A 15,392-nucleotide genomic window follows, 5' to 3' on the forward strand; every position below is an offset into this window, starting at 1 on the left:
TAGTTTCCTCCTAATCACTTCTATGCATGGTCTAACAAGACTCGGGTTGGTTTATATCTTACAAGTCTTATTGAAAAGATAAGAGATGGTTGTAAATGGAAGGATTCATAGGCTTAGCATTTCATCAAACATAACATGTGCATAGGTTAACAATACAACAAACAAGCAATTTAATTATGGAAACATATTAGATTAAGCATGAATCAATCTCCATGTTGGTTACCTCTAATTACCCATTAACCCTAGCGGATTTGGAGCAAGACGCTCGGATCACTGGGCAGCGTACTTCTCTTTTCTTACTGTCTAACAATCCGCTAGTCCAGAGCAGAAAATGAGCGTCCTGGGCCTCAACCCGAGCGGGTTGAATTTGTCCCGAGCGGGTTGAGCTGTATTATGCCTTACTTGAGCTCGGATTGTTAAACGGGCGTCATTTCCTTATCCGGACTCCTATTGGAGTGATTCAAAAGCCTAGATCACTTGATTTTTCGATGCCGTTTCATCTAGCATACTTTCAGAGCCAAAGGAGCAACTCTCGATTTGGTTCCGAGAAATTTATTCTTGTAATGTCTTCCTTCTTGTCATCCTTGCTTTTAAGCCTATGAGCCTTCTATATACTCTTTATTCCTACATCCTTGGCCACCATTATTTTCTCCTCTTCGTACTAGTCCATCTAATATCATCAATAAGCTTCCAAATATGCACGGAATACGAGAATTTCCGCCTTATTATCTTCCTTCCTACAAAACATACGAAATGCAGTAGGAAAGTAAAATAGAAAGCATTTGACGGATAAAATGGCTATGGAATGTTATAATAGTATGCAAAATGGGCTTAATTAGGGGACTAAATGTGCGCGATAATGAGTCACATCACCAATTGCTAAGGTGAGTACGTATGTCCCCACGGAAACGGTCGCTACTCTAGCTCCATTCCTCATGCGTAGGTCCATATCACCCTTGGCTAGTGCTCGCACGTCCCTCACCCCATGCAGATGATTAAAAAGGTGGGATCCACATCCGGTATCTAATACCCAAGTAGAAGTACAAGCATTATTAATGTATATCATATATAAAGTAGAGGAGATTATACCTTTTGGCGTCACACGCCCGGTTGGCGTCACACGAGTACTTGGAACAATTTCGCCTCCAATGGCCCTTGCCATTATAATAATAGCATTCGGCATCGGAATGATTGCCATCATTTGGCTTGGTGTTCCTATTCATAATAGCTTTGCCCTTTACTTTGTCTTCCTTTTTGAATTGGGTCTTTCCCTTTCCCTTTCCCTTCTGAACTCCAAGCTGTAAGTTCTTCAATCGCATTGAAAGAACGTCCTTTTTTTCTCACTCCCACTTTCTTCCATGTCCCTCTCCGCTTGGGTTAGGAGAGCATGAAGCTCATGGAAACTCTTATCCATGTTGTTCATGTTATAGTTCTCCCTAAAGTGGGCAAACTTGTTGGTAAGTGAGTGGAGAATGTCGTCCACCGCAAGCTTCTTTGGAATACCACACTCTAGACGCTCTAGAGTGTAAACATACTCAACCATTTTGAACACATGTGGGCCAACATTTTGGCCCTTTTCAATCTTTTCTTCGAAGAAACGCACCGCGGCCTCATATTGGCGGATTTGCGGTGTTTGAGAAAACTTTGTTGTTACCCTTGTGAATATCTCATATGCATTGAGGGAGATAAAACGAAGATTGAAATTAGAAGTCATGGACCATATCAAGACATTTTTGACATCATTTACGACCTCCATATGATCGTCATAGGTGGTCTGTGCCGCCGTAGTAACCCTTGGGCCGGGCTCGGAAGGTAGGGGCTCAACCAAGTAGCAGAGCACTGCGGCGCTTTTGATGGTTGAATCCCATTCGACGAAATTACTTTCGTCATATTTCAAAATACACTTCTCCATTACGGACCTTAGCCATGAGTCTTTTCCAAGTTGAGTTGTGGAAGATGGTGTTGTCATTGTGAATCAAAAACTACAACAAAATAAGGAAATATAAACATTCATTGTTTTAATAATTTACTTGTAAAGCGATTTTATTAAGTTTTAGCATTTATATAATTATCCCTCACGAAATTATATAAATGATTCCGAGATCCGTTCTTAGACAAAAAATGATCATGTTATGACACCTTTTATGTTAAAACGGTAAGTCAACTTTTGACTAAATCTACCCTTAAAACTCTCGGTTGACGGATTTCAACTAAATCCATCTCCTAGCCCCAGAACAACTCTTATCCTGTTGAGTCCAACACAATGTTGTCATGTGATCTCATCACCCTAGTTACCCGAGGTAAAAAGAGTCCACAAGCGCGGTTGCCTTAATGAACACGAGGTTCATAGGTGTTACTAATTAGTAAGGCTAATCTCAAATATTTAAATATGTGAGAGATCTTGTCAATTTAGTTATTAATTCCCTATAAAATAACTAAGTCGGTGGATTGTGAATAACCGTTAATTGACAATCGCAAAATAAAATAAATGCATGTGTGGCGATTTTGGCATGATGGGAAGCAAAATATAAACATGCAAAAATATTAAATCCTAGTTTGGCAACCTAGCAAACAAATTAACTAGATTATTAGAAATTCGGAAACCAACTCCTTATCCCTTGCCTCTTCATTGGAACACCTTCCAAAAATAGCATTGTCTTGTGGGATTTGGAACTCCATCCAAAAAAGCACCGTCTCGAGAAAACGCCGGTCTTCATAATAAGTAGTAATAAAAAAATGATACAAATGAATACATAGCAATACCTATTATACATTTGATCAATTAAAATAAACAATTAATAATTATAAACCGGCGATACGAGATCGCAATTAAATTACAAATGAACCATTATTCCCTTTTATTACGGGTAATAACGATTATAAATAAACTAGGGTATACTAGATACAAATTGCATAAATAATTAAATAAATTACATTCATTCATTCAAAAATAAAAATATAAATAAAATTCTCTAAATATCATGCCAAAATTGCCCTTTAGCACAATCATAAGTATCTAGCTAAGTTTCGTGGAATTTATCGATTTTTAACCATTAAAAAAATCAATAATTAACACTTAAATCTCATTTAAGCTCAAACAAATTGTCTAATATGTTTTAGAACTCAAAATTAGTCCCCACTAATTTTATTATAATTAATTGGTTTGAAGTGGTATTATTTGCTAATTATATCGGTTTTATCGTAACCTTTATGAAATAATTTCAAAATAATTATAACCATTACAAAAAATTTGAAATAAAAAATTTTGTATATTCTGGAATATATCCAAGGACTCAAAAATCAAAAATTTCCCAAAAAAAATTTCGAATCAATTTTGAGAATAAAAACATCCATATTTATCGGTTTATATCTTTCTAAAAACCAATAAACATCAAAAAGAGATGAAATTATTTTTAAAATTTAAATTTTAAATTTTAAAACACTATTTTAAATATAAAAAAAATTTATCATGCCCATAAAATTTCGTTCCATATTTTTGAACATATTAATCCCATTTTTACCATTAAAAATCAATAAACATGCAAAACTCAATAACAAATTACAAAATTTAACATACATTATGTAAAACATATATGTGGGTTTATATAAAATTTTCATGGCTATAATAAACATGAAATTATTTTTAGTTAAATTTTTAACCAAAATATGGCATTATTGACTCGGTTTTATACAAAAATGATAATAATTAGCAAAATAACACCACAAATCACCAAATTTGACCACAAATATTTTAAGGCCAGTAGGTACGCATGCAATAAAAAATTCATGCCAAAAACCTTTCTAACACAATTTTTTAATTTTATTAGTTATCTCATAACTTGATAAAAATGCCCAAAATAAGCTTGCATGCTACACCCTAGCTCTGATACCACATAAAAGCCCATAGACCCTAATTAGGCTCCTCTAATTAGATTTACTAAATTTATTAATTTAGTTATTTAAAGATCTATGTAACATGCATGCAAATATAAATGCATAAATATAAAAGAGTAAAGAAATCATATTTCCTTACATAACTTATGGGTCGAAAATGGGCACAACAAGGACAACACCTTGTTGTTCTTGACGTTATTAAATATAGGATGATCCTCCAAAAACCAAACCTTCAAAGTAGAAGTTCTCCAATCAATTGCACCCAAGAACAAACCTCCAAATAATACAGGTAGTATTAACTAGATACTACAAATATTACCCTTAATAATATCATTAACCTTTTAGTAATAATATGTAAATATTAGATTTAGTATACTAACTCTTAGTAGTCATTTTTTAATATTTTAGAGAGTTTTACAGAGATAAATGCTATTTTTCACACATGCATTAGTTAGTGTAAAATGAGCAACAATTGCTCTAAAAAGACCTAGGGTGGCCGGCCAAGATAAGGAGAGAAGGAGTGAAGAGTTCCCATGCATGCTTTTTTACTTATGTTCTATTTTATGCAAAATTCTCATAATTGCACAATGAGAATACGAAGCATGCTTAAGTAGTAAAAATGGTGTCTAAACACCCATTTACTACACTATTTACACGGTCCAAGTCGACCTTCTATGGGCCCATTTTGATTTTATAACATGTCTCACAAATAAATGTAAATTCCCACTTAATCATCATATATGATAAAGTGTTTCCCAATTATGTTTTGTCAATAACACCGATGTCAAACGACAGTAACGTCAGACCCTAGTTGGCTAACCGTTACCGATAAACGTTGATCAGCTGACTAGTATTGCGAAAGAATATCCCGAGTATATTCCGTCCATGAGATTTACTATGTGTACGCACTATTGTGGAGGACACCTACACTAACATGAACCTAACCGGTTTTCATTTAATTTAGACACATCCTAAGTTCATTATTGTTCATTAGTTTAGGCCCGAGGATTGTTTTGCTCTGATACCACTTTGTAACGCCCCATTTATTTATGAGCCTTTAGCGGGACATTCCCAAATAAATAGGTCTGTTACCATCTCGGTTTCCCGAGGCAGTGATTAACAAAGGTAACAAACCAAAGTACTTTATATAAAATAACCATTAAAGGTCTTATTACAATTGTTAAACTGATTAAATTAAACTATAACAATACAATTTACTACGCAATGGAAATAAATAAAACTACATAAATAATGTTAAGTCAAACTAAAGTGATCTAGACAGCAGCTACAGTCCAGGTCTGGCTCACGTCCCAATGCTCCTAAGTCCAGCAAACTCAAAATCTGTTATCCTAAATCTGCTCCCCATTTAACCGGAAATGTTAAATGGCTCACCACAGGGCCCCATCAATTAAAGCATGCATCATTTTATTTCACACAACACAAAAACAAGCACCCGTCAACTAATGGTTGAGTAGAATAAGTAACAGTAGTAATTAATAAGAATTATATGATAAAACATGTTATGATGAAATATGCAAATGCAGCTGAGCTCATCACCCCAAACACCCGTTCATCCCCCCAATCCCTGGCCCGGGGTATCCATCATCCCAAACGAAGTTGATGTATCCATCATCCCAACCGAAGTTAAGGTATCCATCATCCCAACACAAGGGCGAGGTATCCATCATCACAGTATAAAACTGAGGTATCTAATGCAAATGACATGTCAATATAAAATCATCTTAGACACGAGGCTGAGGTATCCAGTGCAAATGAAATGCTAATGATATGTCCATGAATAATAAATAACAATAACCAATCATCCCAGACACGAAGCCGAGGAAAAAAAACAATAATTATCTTGTAACGATAATCCAATAACTAATGCCAACACTATACAATTAACCGAATAATTCCACAACTTTCCAATGATAATGTACAATTCAATAAATAGACAGTTGAGTAGTTATCCTACTTGGCAAGCAAATATTCCAATAAAGCAATCCAAAAAAATCAATTAATAGTACCCTTCCCCAAAACCGTCACCTAAAAATTATAATTATTATAATTACCAACTACATATTTACATAAAACAATATAATCAATTATTCATTAATTATTAATTATATTTAATTGTTCTATTACGCAAATTAATAATATAAAACCTTTCTCAAACTAATAAACCAATCCCACAACTGATACCGTCGTAGAGTACCAAAGATAAATTTATAATTCCAAACTACTACTATAGCTAGTGGCAGTCAGGGTCGAACCACAGAGAGGCGATGCAATTATTAGTTGTCTAATTTTAGTCGAAGGTAACAGATGTAAGGGGGTTTGATTTGAATTGTTCTATAACTAATGGCAACGAAATTTAAAAGTAAAGTAAGCAAATAAATGAGCAATGAATGAAAATATATGAAATCAAAAATTAAAAAAATGCTAAGATGATCGGTTTACTATATTTTCGACGGCAGTATCCTAGGTAGGTCCCAGAAAATCACGTAAGATGGGAAAATAAGAAGTCCTCTCGGTCCATTCTTAACAGGTAACAACCTTTCGGCCGAAGCTACGGGTCCCTAATATCACTAATATTAACTTTCGTCCTGAAAAGTGATTTAAAAGTCTAAATTAACTTATCTCTCGATTTTATTAATTTAGCCGTCTTAATTAGGTAGTCTATTTTCCTCCCCTATCTTTCCATCTTATCGGGTCGGTCAATTCCTAAGCATTCAACTAGTCGCGTGCACTCGATTCGTCAAATATAGCAATAAAATTAATTAAAACGAAGTAAACCTCACGTGAGCTAGTCGATCGACCAGAGTATGCGGTCGATCGTCCAAGACGCGACTCAGACTAGCCTAATCTACGCCGTCTACACTACAGGTCCCCTACATCCTAACACAAGAGGTTTAGCTACTCATGATTATGATAATAACAACAACAAATTCATACTTAAATTAACTGAATAAGCAATTAACATGAAACGATAATATGGCTTTGGGAGAACTAAACTGGCAATTTTAATTACGGCGGATTTAAAGCAACAAAACTGAATGCAGGAACATGAGAATACTGTAAAGATGAATTGAATAACAAAGACCAAAACCAAGTGCGGAAACTAAACTTTATTGACGGAGAATTAAACTAAAACTAATCAAAAGTTCAACCTTTGTGTAGAACCCTAATTAATTCCTAAAATTCGATGATGAAGACTTGATGCCTCTGGTTACGTTATATAGATAAACATACGTAACTTTATTCTCAAACCTAATTAGAATGGGCTTCGGAATTCAAATCCTTTTAATTCACGTCAGAATTACGTTGTGGTCGATCGACCACTGATGCCTATCGACTGAACTGCGTTGTACAAGGGCTTCTGAAAGTCGTACTCTGGTCGATCGACCATGGGCACCGGTCTATCGACCATTTCAACAGGTACTTGGCTCCAAAAGCTTCGTGAATTTGTCTTTCGAGCTTCGATACTTGCACCAAGTTCGCTTCACGAGTCTTTACTTCACGTCAAATGCAATGCAGGATACATAGGGACGAATTCGGCTCATTTCCCGCTGGATTCTTCACATTTCTGCAATATTACGCAAAAACACGAAAGTAGACGGAAATGGGGAAAATCGTAGCATAAACTACATAAATGAGCTCTAAAATGCGTGTAAAATAGGGTGTAAAACATCATATAAAAGACACGCATCAAACTTCCCCAAACCAAACCCTTGCTTGTCCCCAAGCAAGATCTAGACTCAATCCTAAAACCTAATGGAACGATTTCAATCTGAGAGCGAAATGCAAACCGAATAGCCTAAACCAGTTTAATGCTACTAATCAACAGTCAATTATCAATATGAATCATGCAAACGAGTTATGTAGTCGTCAAAAAACTGCTGAACCGTCAACTATAGAGACTTATCATTGTGGACTCTCACGGGTCGCTCATATCACACATAAGCACAGGTGAATATATGTAAAAAATAGAAAGAATTCATTTTGTAGTGACACTCAGCCAACTACGACCTATAAGAACATGCCTGCAATCTAATATGAAAGTAATTTCTACAACCGTACATATGCATTCCAACCAAACAAATGACCATGACACATGCCGAGGTAAATATGGATATGTAAGGCTATGGGCAGAAAGGGCTAAGATAAATTTGGATAAAAACGGAGTTAAAAGCCAAGCTAGTAACTAAGGGAACCAAACTATAGCAACATCCAACTTCTTGCTCAAGAATAAATCGATGAAACAGTGCTATAACTAGCACTAAACTCACAAACTCCATAAATAATCAACTCCCCAACAATTAGAAATAATACATGGGAGTACAAAATCACCAACTCATAACAATTGCAACATGTGATTTTTCGAATTTTCTTTTTTTTTCTCAGCTGCAGTACTTAGTCGATCGACCAATGTAGTCGGTCGATAGACTGATCTTCTTTTTGGTTTGAATCATTTTTCTTTTTTTTCAATTCTGTTTTTTTTTTCTTTCTTTCTTTCCTTCTTTGTCCTTTTCATCTTCCCATCATAATTCTCATAAAGAGCATTAGCTACCAAAAACGAAATGACAATCCCAAGAGCATAAACTACTAGCTTGACAAGGGCAGGCTATATGTAGGATGTAGTAACGGGACAAAAAGGCTATTTTTGGCATTGTGGAGCTTATGGGCAAAAAGAATAAGGGGTGACCTCTTCCACATGTGTCAACAAACCACAAATCAAATGCATACAGGTATTAAGTAGATTAAGTTCTTATTTATGCATATTGATGTAACACGTCTCATAAGGAGTAACTACTCACATTCCCAAATAAACCGGCCATGAATGCCACCAGTTATAGGCTCTAAATCTCAGAAAATGATGTAGTTTGCCATAAATCTAAGTCAAGTCTCCAGTTTCAGCAAGAAATGTAACGAAAACTCGTAGATTATGCATATTATTCTACTGATAACTTGTCAATTAAGCAAGGCTTAGGCATAAACAACTGAAAATGCAATGTCATCATGGAAATACTACCGTTCCGACTCGACCTATATGCTAAAATAAACGTGCTTTTGAATTTTGTTGAAATTTTTTCAATTTTTTTTTTGATTTTTTGTATATATAAGGTAAAATAAACAACAAATGGAAACTGAAATGCAATAAGCGTGAAACAGAAATGCAATAAAACATGTGAATGCAATGCAGAACCCTTCCCCAAACCAAATCACACAATGTCCCCATTGTGCAAAATCATGTAATGAAATAAAAGGGAAACGGGAATTTGCGATAAATAATAACTAAATAAGACATGAAGAGGAGCTCGGAAACTCACAAGCTTTTAAACGCAGCAAAAGGAAACCTCCCCAAACCAGCATGAGTTAGGGGGTTTCAGTAGCCAGCAGTGCTACCACAGGTACCTGAAAAGACAAACAAAAGTACCGCGCATAATTCCGAGAAAACAATTTACTAAACGCAAAATTATGTGCAAAATAAGAAAAATAGAAGTAAACCGAAATTAGTCGGAGAATAAAGTGGAGAAAAGACTCCCACAACTCCGCTAATTATTGCGAATTTACTGTTAAATCGTTTTAATCATGCTTCCGTTTACTATTTTAATTGCTTTTGTAGTTATAGTTAGAATTATTATGAGTAGCTAAATACCCCGTGCTAAGATGCGAGGGGATCTGTAGCGAAGACGACGTAGATTAGTAAACCTGATGTCGGCCTTTGGTCGATCGACTGGATTAGTCAGTCCATCGACTGGACCTGTTGGTCGATCGACTGGCTTAGCTGGTCGATCGACTGACGCGCGATATATTAGCACCGTTTTAATGTATTAATTGCAATATTTGACAACGAGACCGAGAGGAGACTTGTTAAATGCTTAATATTTGACCGACCCACAAGATCGAGAGATAGGGGAGGGAAAATAGATTAATAAATTGAGACGACTAAATTGCTAAGATCGAAAGATGAGTAATTTAGGCATTAGGAATCACTTTTCAGGGCGAGAGCTAGTATTAGTGAGACCTAGGGACCAGTAGCATAGGCTGAGAGGCGCTACTAGTTAAGAATGGACCGAGAGGACTTCTTATTTGCCCACCTATCGTGATTTATCGACTTACTTAGATACCGTCGTCACGCAAATTTAAGTGAACCAATCGTCTTAGCTTCCCTTTTATTATTTTCTACACCTTTTTATTTAATTGCTTTAGTTATAGTTTTTATTTTGTTTTCGCATTTAGATTTAGTTATAATCCAATCCAAAACCCCCCCACAACTGTTACCCTTAGACTAGAATTAATAACAACTATTATCTCCCTACCTCCCTGCGGATCGACCCTTACTACCGCTTGCTAGTAGTAGTTTGGTTTTATAAATATTATTTTTGATACTCACATCGACAGGTATCAAATTTTGGCGCCGTTGCCGGGGAGGCAGCGCTAGTTTTAGTTGTTTTTTTTTTAGTTTATTTCTTGTCTCAGGGAACTTCGGTTCCTTGAGATCGTTCTCATGTTTCATGTTCTGAGTTTTCCACATGAAGAGGATGAAATCTTTGGTGCTTATTTAGCCAGACTTTGGGAGTTTATTGAGCCCAGACGAGATGCCTTTTATGATCTCCAAATATGCTGCACTATTTTTCGGAATATGAATGACCTTACGCGAGCATACCTCGAGTCTATAGGTAAGTGGGATTTCGAAGGAATCCCCGTAATTGAGGTATTAGAATTCTTTAATTGGTTTGCTACTGATCTCTTAAACCTACTTTTTCTCTTCATGTTGACTCAGATGAAGGGATGGGTGAGACCTTAGAAACCAATCTAGGAAATACCGACGGAGACATAGAGGAGACCATTAGCGTGGTTGACAATCCTTTTTATGAGGATAGTCAACAACCCCTTTATGATTCTAACACAGATAGTGAGGACGATTTGGAGGCTCTTTTTGAGAACCTCCATCTTGACGAGTCTAGTGACGAGGAGAGTGATAGTCTAGAGGTTAAATGGGATACTTATGATGATATCGATGATGAGCCTATTTTAGGAGACCCCATTGACCCATTTGACTTTACTATCCCATGCATTTGGGACGATTATCCACCTTCTCCCTTAGTTGACCAGACTCCTCCACCTCACATTTCATACCCGTCAGAGTATTTTAATTCTACTCGCGTTATTATTGAGTCGAATGCACCTGAGTTCGTTAATTCTCCACCTGTGGTTAACTTGAGCTTTTATATTCCGCTCTTAGCTGGAGGGCAGAATTATTTTGTGGATGATTTTAGGAGCTACCATAGGAAATTTGTTAGGCTTAAATGTTTTTACATTTTGATTTCCTATGTTATTTCTATCTTATGGTGCTACTTACAGTTTTGTGTAGCACATGCGCAGATGTATGATAGGTTGCTGAGAGCCTTGAGTTGTTTTGATTGGGCTTCATTAGAGTGAGTTGCTGAAGAAAAAGAGGTCGAGCGGGACCGGTCTGAAACCAGCGCTAGCCGGGAGGCAACCCGGGTGTGATTTGTTTAGTTTTGCGAATAAAATTCGTAGTTGTTTAAAGAAATAAATAAAAACTCTTAGTGTGTGCTTAGTTTAATTTCCGTCTATAGACTATTACTTTAGGCTTTGCGCAATTTTGGGCGCGCTATTATGTGCTTTTGCAGGTTAAAAGACCTCATTAGTTCAATTTATTGAGCTAATTCGAAGAAATCAGAAAGTTACAAAGAGTTTTTCGATCGATCGACCGCCGTATGGTCGATCGACTGAGCTGCGCATCTCAGGAGTTTTTGTTCCTGTTCACTCTGGTCGATCGACTGGGTGATGTGGTCGATCGACCGCTGTCCGATGCTGTACCTGTTTTCGATCACTCCCCTGCTGTGTTTGATCGATTTTTGGAATTAAGGGAGTCCTACCTCCACTTTATTCTCCGCTTAATTTCTGTTTTATTCCATTTTCTCATTTTCGCACATAATTTTACCGTCCCAATTTTGTTTTCTCGTTTTACGCGTGGTATTGTTTGTCTTTTCGGTACTTATTGGTAGCATCTTTGCTAGCTCTGAAACCTCCTAGCTCACGCTGGTTTGGGGAGGTTACCTTTTTGCTGCGTTTAAAGTCTTGTGAGTTTTCGAGTTTAACTTCATGTCTTTTTAATTAATATTATCGCAAATTCCCATTTCCCTTGATTATTTTCTTACATGATTTTGCACAATGAAGGCATTGTGTGATTTGGTTTGGGGAAGGGTTTTGCATTGCATTCATATGTTTTATTGCATTTCTGTTTCACGTTTACTTATTTGCCTTGCATTGTTATTTCATTTTCTATATGTATATATACGAAAATCCAAAAAAAAATTGAAAAATTTCAAATATTCAAAAAGAAATTGCACGTTTACTTTAGCATATAGGTCGAGTCGGAACGGTAGTATTTCAATGATGACATTGCATTTTCAGCTGTTTTATGCCTAAGCCTTGCTAATTAACATGTTATTAGTAGAATCATTTGCATATCTACGAGTTTTCGTTAAATATCTTTCTGAGCATGAGACTTGACTTTGATTTTTGGCAAACTACTTATATTTTCTGAGGTTTAGAGCTTATAATTTGTGACATTCATGACCAGTTTATCTAGGATTGTGAATAGTTACTCCTTATGAGACATGTTACATTAATATGCATAAATATGAACTTAATCTGCTTAATACCTGTATGCATTCGGTTTGTGGTTTGTTGACACATGTGGTAGAGGTTCCCTTTTCTCATTTTACCCATGAGCCTCTCATAGCCAAATTTAGTCTTTTGTCCCTTAACAACATCCTATATTTAGCCTGCCATCGTCAAGCTAGTAGTCTTAGTTTTTGGGAATATGTTTATTGCGGTTTGGTTATATGCTCTCATTGAGATGATGTTGGAAAAACAATGAAGGAGGAAAAAGAATTGAGGAAGTTGAAAAGAAAGAAAAAAAATAGAGAAGAAAAGAGAAGAAAAATGATTCGAAAAAAAAAGAGAAACAAGTTCGATACATGGTCGATCGACTGGACTCATTGGTCGATCGACTGAAGCCCGAGAAAAGAAAATAAATCACATGGTTGGAGTTTTGATTAGTTGGTGATTTTATTCCCATGCTTTATTATCATCATTTGGGGAATTACAATTATATCGGAGTTTGTGAGATTTGTGCTACATTTTGCACCGTTTCATCGATTTAATTTTGGGTAAGGAAGTGGATGTTGTCATATGGTTTTGTTTGGGTACTAGCTTGGCTGCCTATACCTCCACATTCCCATAATTGTTTTGCCCTTCTTACCCATTACCTCACATATCCATATTTACCTCGGCATGTGTCATGGTCATTTGTTTGGTTGGAATGCATATGTACGGTTGTAGAGATTATTTTCATATTAGATTGCAGGCATGTTCTTATAGGTCGTAGTTAGGTGAGAGTCATTACAAAATGAATTCTTTCTATCTTTTACATATATTCACCTGTGCTTTTGTGTGATTTAAGCGACCCGTGAGTGTCCAAATTGATAAGTCTCTACAGTTGACGGTTCAGCAGTTTTTAACGACTACATAACTCGTTTGCATGATTCATATTGCAAATTGATTGTTGATTTGTAGCATTGAATTGGTTTAGGCTTTACATGTTGCATTTCACTCTGAGATTGAACTCGTTCCATTAGGTTCAAAGATCGAGTCTAGTTCTTGCTTGGGGACAAGCAATGATTTGGTTTGGGGAAGTTTGATGCGTGTCTAATATATGATGTTTTGCACCTCATTTTACACGCATTTCAGACCTCAATTGAGTAGTTTATGCTACTAGCCATTTCCCTTGTTTCGTGTATTTCTTCCTTTTCTTGTGATTTTGTAGGAATATGAAAATTTCAGCGGAAAATGAGTCGAATCCATCCCTAAGTACTTAGCATTTCATTTGACATGGATTATTGACTCGAGGAATAAGCTTGGTGCGCGTTTCAAGGCCTAAAGATAGCAAAAGCAAGGGTGCGTACGAGTTTAACAAGCAAAGAAGCACTTCACGATGTTGCAGCCTGATTCAGATGGAAATATCTCGAGTTCTAGAGCTGATAATCGAGTGATTCGAATTGTAGGTGAAAGCTTATCCTCTTAGCTTTCCAACGCCGCGTAGAACGCCTGATTTGACCAAGTAATGAAGAAATGGCAGCTGTTTTAAGATCGGTGCGCGCTGCCGGAATCGTCAGAATGCAATTCTGTACAGCACCTTTGGTCGATCGACTGGCCTCAGTGGTCGATTGACCACCACGCGAGCTGATGCGCAAATTAAAAGATTGAGAATTAGAAAGCCCAATGTATTCTTAGGTTTAGGAATAAGAGTTGCGTGATATTCCTATATAACGTAACTTATGTTTTCAGAATAGTCATCAGTTTTTAGAGGAGAGACATTAGGTCTCGAGTTTAGCATAGTTTACATTCAAATACTTTAGTTTCTCAATAAAGTTCGCTATTTTGCATCTGGATTTCCTTTCGGCCTTCAGTTTCGGTATTTCTCAATCATAATTTTAGTCTTTAAGTTTATTATCTTCGTAGTTATAATTGCTAGATTAGTTCCCTAAAGCCGTAATCTTCTTTATTGCGAATTTACTGTTAAATCGTTTTAATCATGCTTCCGTTTACTGTTTTAATTGCTTTTGTAGTTATAGTTAGAATTATTATGAGTAGCTAAATACCCCGTGCTAAGATGCGAGGGGATCTGTAGCAAAGACGACGTAGATTAGTAAACCTGATGTCGGCCTTTGGTCGATCGATGATTAGTCATCCATCGATCGATTCGTTGGTCGATCGACCGCTTAGCTGGTCGATCGACGACGCGATAGATTAGCACCGTTTCAATGTTTTAATTGCAATATTTGACAACGAGATCGAGAGGAGACTTGTTAAATGCTTAGTATTTGACCGACCCACAAGATCGAGAGATAGGGGAGGGAAAATAGATTAATAAATTGAGACGACTAAATTGCTAAGATCGAAAGATAAGTAATTTAGGCATTAGGAATCACTTTTCATGGCGAGAGCTAGTATTAGTGAGACCTAGGGACCAGTAGCATAGGCTTAGAGGCGCTACTAGTTAAGAATGGACCGAGAGGACTTCTTATTTGCCCACCTATCGGGATTTATCAGACTTACTTAGATACCGTCGTCGCAGCTGCAGTGAACCAATCGTCTTAGCTTCCCTTTTATTATTTTCTACACCTTTTTATTTAATTGCTTTATTTATAGTTTTTATTTTGTTTTCGCATTTAGATTTAGTTATAATCCAATCAAAAACCCCCCACAACTGTTACCCTTAGACTAGAATTAATAACAACTATTATCTCCCTACCTCCCTGCGGATCGACCCTTACTACCGCTTGCTAGTAGTAGTTTGGTTTTATAAATATTATTTTTGATACTCACATCGACAGGTATCACACAACTAGCGCCCACCACCGTGGTCTCCCCTGACCCATGGTGCTTCCTCCAGCGGC

At 36.5% G+C, this 15,392-nt stretch overlaps 1 protein-coding gene across 1 annotated transcript; it reads right to left on the reverse strand.

The window, feature by feature from the left end:
• Positions 1–1,309: 1,309 nt before the first annotated feature.
• Positions 1,310–1,969, reverse strand: LOC141628028 (uncharacterized). Its single transcript, XM_074441217.1, has one exon. It carries the CDS (start codon positions 1,967–1,969, stop codon positions 1,310–1,312), a length of 660 nt encoding a protein of 219 aa, XP_074297318.1.
• Positions 1,970–15,392: the final 13,423 nt, after the last annotated feature.

This window comes from Silene latifolia, chromosome Y, assembly GCF_048544455.1.
Source record: "Silene latifolia isolate original U9 population chromosome Y, ASM4854445v1, whole genome shotgun sequence".
Lineage (NCBI taxonomy): Eukaryota > Viridiplantae > Streptophyta > Magnoliopsida > Caryophyllales > Caryophyllaceae > Silene > Silene latifolia.

Bases quoted from the DNA above. Each gene is read 5' to 3' on its own strand.
- LOC141628028 (XM_074441217.1), bottom strand. From the start codon at position 1,969: ATGACAACACCATCTTCCACAACTCAACTTGGAAAAGACTCATGGCTA.